Genomic DNA, 13,191 nt, shown 5'->3' on the forward strand with positions numbered 1-13,191 from the left:
TAATTTTAAGTAATGAACAAAGCCTCCAAGAAGTTTGGGACTATGTTAAACATCCTAACATAAGAATAATTGGTGTTCCCTGGTGTTCCAGGGAAGAAGAGAAGTCTAAGAGTTTGGAAAATATATTCGAGGGAATAATTAAAGAAGACTTCCCTGGCCTTGCTAGAGCCCTAGACATCCAAATGAGAGCAGCACAAACATCACCCAGGAAATTCATTGCAAAAAGATCATTGCACATAGCCAACATGTTAACTGAAGTCAAGATGAACGAAAAAATTGTAAAAGCTGTGAGACAAAAGCATCAGGTAACCTATGAAGAAAATCCTACCAGATTAACAGCAGATTTCTCAGCAGAAACCCTACAAGCTAGAAGGGACTGGGGTCCTGTTTTCAGCCTCTTTAAACAAAACAGTTATCAGCAAATAATTCTGTATTCAGTGAAACTAAGACTCACAAATGAAGGAAAGGCACAGTCTTTTCTAGGCAAAGAAAAGCTGAGAGAATTCACCACTACCAAGCCAGCACTACAAGAACTGCTAAAAGGAGTTCTAAACCTTGAAACAAATTCTTGGAATACACCAAAATAGAACTTCCTTAAAGCATAAATATCACAGGACCTATATAACAATAACAGAATGAAAATAAACAAAGGTATTCAGGCAACAAATAGCACAATGTATAGAATAGTACCTCATATCTCAATCCTAACATTAATGTATTGGCCTAAATGTTCCATATAAAAGATACAGAGTGGCAGAATAGATAGGAATTCGACAAACAAGTTTCTGCATCCTCAGGAGACTCAATTAACATTTAAGGACTCACATAAACTTAAGATAAAGGGGTGGAAGAAGATATTCCATGTAAATGGACACCAAAAGCAAGCAGTAATAGCTATTCTTATATCAGAAAAAGCAAAACCTTCAGGTATCAGCAGTTACAAAAGGCAAAGAGGAACATTATATAATGATAAATGGATTAGTGCAAGAGGACTATACCAAATCACAAATATATATGCACCTAACTGTGGAAATCCAAATTAATAAAACAATTACTACTAGACCTAAGAAATCAGATAGTCAACAACACAGAATTACTTCGGGACTTTAATACTCAACAGAGAACACTAGACATGTCATCAAAATAGAAAGTTGACTAAGAAACAATGAACTCAAACTATACACCACAACAAAAGGACCCAGATATTTACAGAATATTCTACCCAACAACTGCAGAATGTACATTTTATTCATCAGCATATGAAATATTCTCTAAGATAGACCATATGATAGGCCACAAAACAAGCCTCAGTAAAACTGAGGAAATTGAAATTTTATGAAGTACTCTCTTGGACCGCAGTGGAACAAAATTGAAAATCAACTTCCAAGTGAACTCTAAAAACCATGCAAATACATGGAAATTAAATAATCTGCTCCTGAAAGATCATTGGCTCAACGTTGAAATGAGGATGGAAATTTAAAAATTATTTAAACTGAATGATAATAGTTAACACAACCTATCAAAACCTCTGGGACACAGCAAAAGCAGTGCTAAGAGGAAAGTTCATACCAGTAAATGCCTACATCAAAAAGTCTGAAAGAGCTCAAATAGACAATCTAAGGTCATACCTCACTGAACTGGAGAAACAAAAACAATCCAAACCCACACCCAGAAGAAGAAAAGAAATAAGAAACATCAGAGCAGAACTAAACGAAATTGAAACCAAAATCAATGCAATGGTAAGTGAGACAAAAAGCTGGTTCTTTGAAAAGATAAATAACATTCATAGGCAATTAGCAAGATTAACGAAGAAAAGAAGAGAGAGGATCCAAATAAGCTCAATTAGAAATGAAACAGGCGGTATTACAATCGGTACCCCAGAAACACAAAAGATTATTCAAGGCTACTGTGAACACCTTTCTGCACATAAACTAAAAAACCTAGAGGAGATGGATACATTTCTGGAAATATATAAACCTCCAAGACTAAACAAGGAAGATATAGAATCTGTGAACAGACCAATAACAAGCAGAGAGACTGAAATGATAATTTAAAAATAAAAAAAGAAACAGGCCAACAAAATAAAGTCCAAGACCAGAGAGATTCACAGCTGAATTTTATCAGACATTCAAAGAAGAATTAGTACCAATCCTACTAACATAATTCCAAAAGATAAAGAGGGAATCTTCCCTAAATCATTCTCTGAAGCCACTATCACCATAATACCAAAATCAGGGAAGGAAACAACAAAAAAAGAAAACTGCAGACCATTATTCCTGATGAACATACATGCAAAACTCCTCAACAAAATACTAGCAAACTGAATCCAACAGCATATCAAAAAGATAATCCACGATGATCAAGTGGGTTTCATACCGGGAATGCAGGAATGGTTTAACATATGTATGTCAATACATGTGATAAACCACATAAACAGAATTAAAAACAAAAATTACATTATCATATCAATAGACACAAAAAGCATTTGACAAAATCCAGCATCCCTTTACGATTAAAATCCTCAGCAAAATCGGCATAGAAGGGAATTATCATAATATAATCAAAACCATCTATGACAAACCTACAGCCAACATTAAGCTGAATGGGCAAAAGTTGAAAGCATTTCTCCTGAGAACTGGAATAAGACAAGGATATCCACTGTCACCACTCCTATTCAAGATAGTACTGGAAGTCCTAGCTAGAGCAGTAAGACAAGAGAAATAAGTAAAGGGCATCCAAATTGGTAAAGAGGAGGTAAAACTCAGTGTTTACTGATGATATAAGTATATACTTAGAAAACCCTTAAGACTCATTCAAAAAGCTCCTAGAACTGGTAAATGAATTCAGCAAAGTTTCAGGACACAAAATTAATGCACACAAATCAGTGGCTTTGCTATACACTAACAGTGACCAAGCAGAGAATCAAATCAAGAATTCAATCCCTATTATAATAGCTGCAAAAAGCCAAAACCAAAAACATAGGAATATACTTATCCAAGGAGGTAAAAGACCTCTACAAGGAAAACTATAAAAAACTGCAGGAAAATATCATTGACAACATAAAAACTGGAAATACATCCCATGCTCATGGATGGGTAGAATCAATAGTGGAAAATAACCATACTGCCAAAAGCAATCTACAAATTCCATGAGATTCCCATCAAAATGCCACCATCATTGTTCAGAGAACTAGAAGAAACAATTCTAAAATTCATATAGAACCAAAAAAAAAAAGCCTACATAGCCAAAGCAAGACTAAGCAAAAAGAGCAAATCTGAAGGCATCACATGACCCAATTTCAGACTATATTCTAAAGCCACAGTCACCAAACAACATGGTACTGGTATAAAAATAGGCACATAGACCAATGGAACAGAAGAGAGAACCCAGAAATAAACCAAAATATTTGCATCCAACTGGTCTTCAACAAAGCAAACAAAAACATAAAGTAGGGAAAGGACAACCTATTCAACAGATGGTGCTGGGATAATTGGCAAGCCACATATAGGAGAATGAAACTGGATCTTCATCTCTCACCTTATAAAAAATCAACTCAGGATGGATCAAAGACTTACATCTAAGACCTGAAACCATAAAGATTCTAGAAGGTAAAATCAGAAAAACCCTTCTAGACATTGGCTTAGGCAAAGACTTCATGACCAAGAACCCAATAGCAAATGCAAAAAAGAAACAAACAAACAAAACAAAGATAAATAGAGAGGACTTAATTAAGCTAAAAAGCTTCTGTACAGCAAAAGAAATAATCCTCAGGGTTAACAGACAACCCACCGAGTGGAAGAAAATCTTCACAATCTATACACCTGACAAAAGAATAATATCCAGAATCTACAAAGAACTCAAATCAGCAAGAAGAAAACAAACAATCCCATCAAAAAGTGGTCTAAGGGACATAAATAGACAATTTTCAAAAGAAGATATACAAATGGCCAACAAGCATATGGAAAAATGTTCAACATCACTAATTATCAAGGAAATGCAAATCAAAACCACAGTGCAATACCACCTCACTCCTGCAAGAATGACCATAATAAAAAAATCAAACAATAATAGATGTTGGCATGGATGCAGTGAAAAGGGAAAACTTTTACACTCTTGGTGGGAATGTAAACCAGTACAACCACTATGGCCAACAATGTGAAGATTCCTTAAAGAACTAAAAGTAGATTTACCATTTGATCCAGTAATACCACTACTAGGTATACACTCAGAAGTAAAGAAGTCATTAAATGAAAAAGATATTTATACTTGCAGGTTTTTAGGAGCACAATTTGCAATTGCAAAAATGTGGAACCTGCCTAAATGCCCATCAATCAAGGAGTGGATATAGAAAATGTGAGATATATATAAATTACCACGGAATATAACTCAGCCATAAAAAGGAATGAATTAATAGGATTCGCAGCAACCTGGTTGGAATTGGAGACTATTATTCAAAGTGAAATAACTCAGGAATGGAAAACCAAACATCACATGTTTTCACTCATATGTGCAAGCTAAGCTACGAGACACCAAGGCATAAAAATGAGACCATAAACTTTGGGGACTTCATGGAAACGGTGGGGGGGTGGCAAGGGATAAAAGACCACACATTGGATAAAGTGAACACTGCTTGGGTGATGGATGCACCAAAATCTCAGAAATCGCCACTAAAGAACTTATTAATGAAACCAAACACTGCCTGTTCCCCAAAAAGATATTGAAACTAAAAAGTAATTTAAAGAAATACTTTAATGTCCTTATTGAAAATGACTTATATTGTAGTCATAACTGAATATACAAAAATAAATATATAAAATGGTTTACCTGAAATAAATTGTATAGGTGCCCATAAATATGTTAGGCAATGTACATAATCAATGCTAGTATTTTGACATCATAGAAAAAGATGGATATTAGAAAGAAGAATTTAGCAAACAGCAAAACATAAAGTTTATGAGGTAACTCACTCTCCAGACTTGCCCTTTCCTAAGATCTTCATGAATGCTCTAGTCACCTCCTTGTTGCGGAGGCTGTAGATGAGGGGATTGAGCATGGGAGTGAGGATGGTGTAGAATACAGACACCATCTTGTCCTGCATAGCGGAGTGATCAGATGTGGGCCGTATGTACATGAACAAAGCTGCTCCATAGTACATTCCCACCACCATGAGGTGAGAGGAACAGGTCGTGAAAGCTTTGCGACGACCCTCTCCAGATCCCATGTGAATGACAGCCAGAATAACTCGAGCATAGGAAGCAATGATGATTGCAACAGGGAAAACAAGCATTACTATACAGCAGATGAAAATAACCTCTTCAAGTATTGATGTGTCATTGCATGAGAGGATTAGTAGGGAAGGGAATTCACAGAAGAAGTGGGCTATTTCCCGAGACCCACAATAGGAGAAGGAAAATGTGGCTACAGCATCGATGATTCCATCTGTAGAGCCCAGGATCCAGGAGAAGGTAGCCATAAGTCCACAAATTTTAGGACTCATGAGATTGGTGTATCTTAGAGGGTGGCAAATAGCAATATAGCGGTCATAAGCCATAACAGCCAAAAGAAAACATTCAGAGCCAGACAGTGATATATAGAAGAAAATTTGTGTGACACAACCAGCCATAGAAATGGACTTGCTGCCAGACAGGTAGTTGAAGGCCATCTTGGGTACAGTGGTGCAGATGAGCATGAGGTCCATGAGGGACAGTTGGCTGAGGAGGAAGTACATGGGGGTGTGGAGCTGGGTGTCCAGGTAGATGAGGAGAACCATGACAGAGTTTCCCATGAAGGCCACTAAAAAGATGCCCAGGACCAGAAAGAAGAGGAAGGTGTGTGGTGGGCTGTGATTGAAGATTCCCAGGAGGATGAAGTCAGAGTTGAAGGTCTGATTCTCCCATGCCATGATGAATGTGCTTTTTACCTAGTACCACAAAACCATCTTATTAATTTGGTAAACATTTACCCAGTGTCTTATAAATCGTGTGATTTTGGTAAATTCTGTAGTTGGGTGATCAATACAGCATGAATAGAAGTAGGAAACTAAAAGGTCAAGAAGTATAGAATCTGAACGAAATATGTTCTTTCAATACAGCCTCACTTATAAAATTATGGAGCTTGTTCTAAGATTTATTCTGGGCATCCTTTTTCAATTGAAAAATTAGAATAAAAATATCTAATAAATGATTGATGGAGTTTTCCAAAAAGAATATGTCTCCAAAGCAAACAGATAGTTCCTAAACATGAGAAGTATTTCAGAGGCAAATTGATAGGCTAATTCAGCTTCAGTCAACATGTGACCAACACAATACTACAAATGTAGAATAAATGTATGCTTCGCTCTCATAATAATAGGCATTTTTACACCAGTGTTAACAAAATCTGTATGTTTGCTTATTACTTTACAGTTTAGAATATTTGATCTACACTTTATAGTAAGCTTTGTTGTATATGGTAAGTGGATACACTGGAAAGATTTTCAATTATGCATCTCTAAAACCTAGGCCCTTTTTCTCTAGCCCAGTGTTATGGATTGAATTATATTTCTTCCCAAAAAGATACTCAGCATGTGAGCTTGTTTGGAAATACGTAAAGATGGTAATTAGTTAATGTGAGGTAATATTGGAGCAGAGTGGGTCTCTCTAATGCAATATGACTCATGTTCTGATAACACAGTGGCCATGTGAAGACCGAGACACTGGGAATACCATGTGATAGGGGAGGCAGCAACTGGAGTGATGCATCTACAAACCAAGAAATGCCAAGAACTGTTAGTTATCACAAGAACCTAGGAGAGAGGAATGGGACAGATTCGTCCTCTTAGAGCCCTCAGAAATAACCAACACTGCTGACATCTTGATTTCAGATTTCTTGCCTCCAGAACTGTGAGGTAAATTTATGTTGTTTCAAGATAATCAGTTTGAGATACTCTGTATTGGCATTCTTAGGAAACTAATACACACACTATCTCCTCTAGAAAATAAGTACATACAAAAACAGAAATTCAGAAAAGCATGAGATCCATCCTTTCAAACAACACTTGTGAAGTCTGGCTATATGTTGACCACTGTGGCTACCACAGTAATTAGAACAAAGAAAGCCCTTGTTCATACAGGTCATAGTGAGTGAGATCAGATGATGACTATAAACCACTTTATATCATAAAAGGATAAATGTTTTGGAGAAAAGTAAGTCAAAGATGGGTGTTAGAATTGCATGAGCATGTTCATCTTTGAACAGAGTAGTCAAGGGAAACCTCACACATCTCGTGGCATTTGACAAAGACTCTGAGGACGTGAGAAAGAGACCAGATCACAGGAAAGGGTTGTACATCTATGCATTCCACAAAATGAAATGCAATAATCAGAATATACATAGAGAAAATAGAAATGTATAGAAGATTTTGGGAATAAAAACATGGTTTTCTAATTTAAGGTATATTGCTTGTATGTTGTGGCATTTAGTTTTTATTGTATGAGATAATTATAAATGTATGAGCAAAGCCAATGTATGAAGGGAGATTATTATGGGCAATAAAAAACGAGGTCATAAACAGAAAGATATGCCTAGTGAGTAGGTTCATTAGACAGAAATGTGCTTTTTAAATTTATTCACGCATCACATTTTTATGAAGAGACTAAAAACAACAATGAAAGCTGAATAAACCAGGAGCAACAAGAGAGTTAGAAGAAATCTGCAGAGGTGATGGAATCTGGAATTTGTCCTCATGGGGTGAAATACAATTTTTTAAATAGGTGGGTAGTAAAGTATACCTCTTTGAGTTTTATTTATTTATATAAATTGTGAATAATATTGTGAATATGAAAGAAAAAACCTCTCAAAAGCAGTTTTAAATTTTCATTCAAGAACAGCTATTATGTGGAAATACTAACCTACCAAAAAATGCCTCTTCAGTGCTGGGAAGATAGAGAAGGAACCTCCTTATGTGACACTCATGAGATAGAATAGCAATCTCTAAAAGAAAAACAAATCATTTTTGTCAATCAGCCTGAAGAGAGAAACAGGTCTCAACTTCCATTCTGGTTTTTAAAAAATGGTTATCAAGAAGTTGGATAAACCTGTTTGGTAGCTCAGATCCAGGTCAAGTCAACGTCTTGATAAGCAGAAATGGGCATCTCTGGGATCTTTTGTGTTCAGGGTTTCCTACCCTAAGTTTCCCTTGTTATGTTGTCCTCAAAGGAGGTAGTCTGTTAAGGTCAATCAGGGGAAAAAACTTTGTATTGCCTCAATAATTTCCAGTGCTTATGAGCTGAATTTACTGCAAGAAAATAATTCATATCAACTTCCTTTATGGAATGACCTATTTTGACCATCGTACCATAGCTTTCCCAGTTATCTTGATCTTGTCAACTGTTGTAAGACACTAATAAATCCAAACAAAATTGTATTACCTTAAATTTCCACCATAATTTTTCCTTAGGTCAGTCTGCAGTATTACTCCAAGAAGGAAGCTATCTGGTCTAGTTAGCTTATACCTATATATCTTTTTAAGTTGGCAAAGTGTTCTTTACATTTGAGAACCATTCCTTCCCAGTCACTAAATGGATGTAAAATGTTGAGTAATTCTACTCTATCTTTTAGACATTTCTACGACATATGTTTTAAACTCTACTGAATGATGAAGCATTAAAACAAAATTGAATAACAAATGTAAATCTACATAACCCTCTGAATTTTCTCAGTTACATTAGTTTAGGATGAACTTATACAAACACACTCTTATTTGTCTCGTATTTTGTCACCTCCTTTCATTGCCTCAAATTTCCCTTCATATCCAGTTACTAAAACTATCTTCATTGACAATTGTCTTCATTGAGTTTGTCCTGTCACAGAGAATGTGTCAAGCTATATCACAAATTTATAACAAACAGTGATAATATTGAAAATATTGAGCACTGTACCTTCTATGTTAAGATCTGTATGAACATTTATTCAGTAAAATCCTATAAAGAAAAATAATGTTGTTTCTCATGAAAATTAGATATTTCTTCTAAGATACATGTGACAGATTGTACTTATCTTTGGGCACTAGGAATGTGAGACCCAATCCTGAAGCTCAGTGTAAGTTATTCAGGATATAAACAATCTGAAAATGCAGTGAAGGTAAAATTGGGTTTCCAAGAGGTATCTGTATATATTCCTATAAAAATGGATCTGTGATGAAATATTTCTGCAACTCCAAGTTTATAGGACTATTCATTGCCAAACAAAGAACATTCTGAGTTTCAGCACTGTAGTAGGAGGAATATAAAAAGCAGCTTTGTCAAAATGGATCTGAGATTATGACATCTTGTTTTTTATTTTTTTTCAGAATACCTTTGACATCTCAAAACTATTCACATAATGATGTACAACATTTTGAATTCGGATTAGACATTGCCTGACAAGTATTTTTTTTCCTTAATTGTAATTTTATGCTTCTATTTTTATTTATTTTATTGAATTCACACTGTTTCTTTTGTAATCAACTCCATCATTTTGTAAAAAGATGGTGCATACATTTAGATTTTTCAAATGTCTTTTTATATATTAACCTTATCACGTCTGGAAGAGGAGTCATCAGATTTCATGACAGTGTGGTGCTGTGCACATGCCGGAGCAATAGTAACACAGAAACCATGAAAATCATGGTCGGAAATTGAGAAGTCACTGAGTGAGATGATGGAAAAGAGACATCGAGTGAACAAAATTTGATGAAAAAATGTAAAGCATTATGTGAAATAATGTCAGACAGCATGTGTAATCCACTGTGTAATCCACTGAGGTTGCTAAAATGACTTTACCCTTTTGTAACAGGAATGATCAGGAAACAAAAAAAAACACATCTCTCATATTTGCAAAAATGAGCATAGCAACATGACTTGTAATATAAAAAGGCAACCTGCATGTGCACTGACAATGGAATTTATAACCATAACTACAAGAAGTAGCATTGGTGAGTCTCACCAATAGAATGCTGAATGAACAAAGTAGATCACAGGGAACACCCTCATGAGTCCTATTATGAGAAACCTAAACATACATGTAAAAATTATATATAAAGCACAGCAATACTGGTATAATGATTACTACAAAATGGACCTGAAAGGTCACATGATCAGAGAGAGTTAAATTGTTTTTCAAAAGCACTGGTAAATATTTTAAAACATTTTACAAAATATAGATGTAACATATTTGTTGTAAATAAACATTTTTATACACTTGAAGTTTAATAAAATATTTAAATAATATGTGTAAATGCTTTAGAAGAGCACATGACAAATGTAAAGCAATCATTAAACTGGTTGAGGATTCCTTATCCGAAATGCTTGGGACCAGATGTATTGCAGATTTCAGGCTTTTTTCAGACTTTGGAATATCTGCATGTAGATAATGATATATCCTGGGAGTGGAACCCAAGTGTGGAGACAACATTCATTTATGTTCATTGTATACCATATACACATAGCCTGAAGGTAATTTTATGCAGTATTTTAAAATAATTTTGTATATGGGAGAAAGTTTGTGTACATTGAAACATTAGAAAGCAAAAATGTCACAATCTCATGTCAGCAGTCAAAAGATTCAGGTTTTGGAGTATTTTGGATATTAGATTTTTGGTTTAGGGATTCTCATCCTGCATGAGCTACAATTATTGAAACAAAAGAGAATGTGGTAAAAATGTTCAAATCATTTGGTTATATCCTGTTCTCATCTGCTCTTTTCTCTTCTGACACCTATTCACTATCAATTTATTTCTCAAATCTGGGATTCCAGGATATAAAAAACAAAAATAATGGATTTTATCCAATCTTTCACATTGGTAAGCGGGGGCAGGTAACCACTCCTTCTGCCTAAAGCGATACCACATTTCTCAAAGTAATATTGTACAGATAAAGTAGAATAATGTTTATAAAATTCATAGCACAAAAAATGACTAAAGAAATGAAATCAATCATCACCATGTTCGGCAGAAATTTTGATGCTAGCTTCCACACAGTCTTGCTTGGGCTTAGTTAACTTACCTCTTAGTACTGATCTGAATAGTGTGTATTTTCAATGTGATTTTAGGTTCCTGGAAAGGCAAAAATCTATAAGTATCTTACATGTTTTTATATTTCCATCATCAGAGAAAGCACAGTTGGAATCTTTATTGCTATTGACAGATGAATAAAAAGACAGAAGCTTAAATTTTTACCTGTGGGGAATCCATTCCCTTGTCTTTAATTATCAAAGTTTGTATTACCTTCTATCTCCTCTCCTAGGACATGAAGCAGAATTAGCCTCTTTTCTTGAAAATACTACTTTTCTTTTCTTGAAAATACTACATAATAAGATAATTATGCCTCCTTCCTTGTAGATGAGTGTGAACTTTCTGAAACTTCTCGCTGTCTCTCGCATGATGAGGAAAAAAACACCAGTGCTTTCTGTGTAACTGGCACTGTGGTTTAAAAAAAATTTGTAAACTCGCCTAACACCTACAACCATTGTGTATGTCAGATGCCCTTATTAGACACATGTAGATATTATTATATATTATCTTTAATTTTATAATCTCTTTTTTTTTTACATGATGAAACTAAGTGCAGAAGCTTAAGAAAATTGCCTGATGTTGCAGAGCTAGAGAATGGCAGTCGTCTTCACTCTTCCTTCTGCTCGATCATAAAAGCAAGATATGCTTGGGTGGAATTGGCATTTTTAACATCTTGATGTTTTCTATATAATTCTGTAGAGAACATCAATAGAGATTCTATTTGTTTGTTCTTTAATATGTTTTCCATCCCTTAAAACTACGGAATATATTTTCTGCAAAGAATATTATTATAAAACACAAATGTTCATGGGTATTTTATATTTTCTTGCTCTAGTGTGTGGAATATTGTTTCTATTACTTTTTTTTTTTTTTTTTGAGACGGAGTCTAGCTCTATCACCCAGGCTGGAGTGCAGTGGCATGATCCGGGCTCACTGCAACCTCTGCCTCCGGGGTTCAAGCAATTCTCCTGCCTCAGTCTCCCAAGTAGTTGGGACTACAGGCACACGTGACCACGCCTGGCTAATTTTTTGTATTTTAGTAGAGATGGGATTTCACCATGTTGCCCAGGCTGGTCTTGAACTCCTGAGCTTAGGCAATCCGCCCACCTCGGCCTCGCAAAGTGCTGGGATTACACGCATGAGCCACAAAACCCAGCCTCTATTACTGCTTCTATTTCGTTTGTTAATATTTAGAAATCTATTAATTGTTGCTTGTAGACCTTGAATCTAAGAATGCTAACTTTTATTTTTGTATTCCTTATTGCAGGGAAAAATATTACATACAATAGATGAAACAAGCCTATATCTCTTTCCAATTTTATCTATTTTTTCTTACATCATTTGATTAATATATACATATATACTTAAAATGTTGAAGAACAATATTCTTGAGTACTTGAAGTCTTTAGCAATATAGTTCACCATTACTCATAGTGTTAGTCTGAGGTTTGGTAGATATATTCACCACGTTAGCAAAATCTCATTTTATTTCTTTTACCAATGCTTTGTTCAATGAATGTTCACTGAATTGTATTAAATGATGTCCTGCTTTTACTGAGTTAATTGTATTGTTTTCCTTAAATTGTTCATAGCCTGAATTACAATGATAGTTATTTTGTATCTTCAGAAATATTTCAGTGGAAGATAACGTATAAGACAAATTAAACACCAATGTACCCATCCCCAACTTAAAATAAAATATTACAGGCCGCACACGGTGGCTCACACCTGCAATCCCAGCACTTTGGGAGACCAAGGCGGGCAGATCACTTGAGGCCAGGAGTTTGAGACCAGCCTGGCCAATATGGTGAAACCCCATCTCAACTGAAAATACAAAAATGAGTAGGGCATGGTAGCACAGTCCTTTAATTTCAGCTACTTGGGAGGCTAAAGGAGGAGAATTGCTTGAACTAGGAAGGTGGAGGTTGCAGTGAACTGAGATCACACCACTGCACTCTAGCCTAGGTGACAGAGCAAGACTCCATCTCAAAAATAAAATATAAAATATGTGAAAAAAATAGTAAATAAAACATTAGAGATTAATACAAGTCTGTGTGCACATACCCTGAATGTATGTCCTTTTTTCTGTGCCTCCAGAGATAACAAAAGCCTGTATTTTTTGTTAAATAGTCTCACTTCTTTTTTTATTTTTTGAAGCAAAT

The 13,191-nt window shown here is 35.2% G+C and overlaps 1 protein-coding gene across 1 annotated transcript; it reads right to left on the reverse strand.

Moving 5' to 3' along the window:
• Nucleotides 1-4,819: 4,819 nt before the first annotated feature.
• LOC100975982 (olfactory receptor 2M2) lies at nt 4,820-11,072 on the reverse strand. Its single transcript, XM_003815319.6, has 2 exons — nt 11,022-11,072; nt 4,820-5,920 (listed from the first exon to the last, which is right to left on the reverse strand). The coding sequence occupies exon 2, from the start codon at nt 5,900-5,902 to the stop codon at nt 4,964-4,966; it is 939 nt and encodes a 312-aa protein (XP_003815367.2). The 5' UTR covers nt 5,903-5,920; nt 11,022-11,072; the 3' UTR covers nt 4,820-4,963.
• Nucleotides 11,073-13,191: the final 2,119 nt, after the last annotated feature.

The sequence above is a fragment of the Pan paniscus genome, chromosome 1, assembly GCF_029289425.2.
Source record: "Pan paniscus chromosome 1, NHGRI_mPanPan1-v2.0_pri, whole genome shotgun sequence".
Classification (NCBI taxonomy): domain Eukaryota; kingdom Metazoa; phylum Chordata; class Mammalia; order Primates; family Hominidae; genus Pan; species Pan paniscus.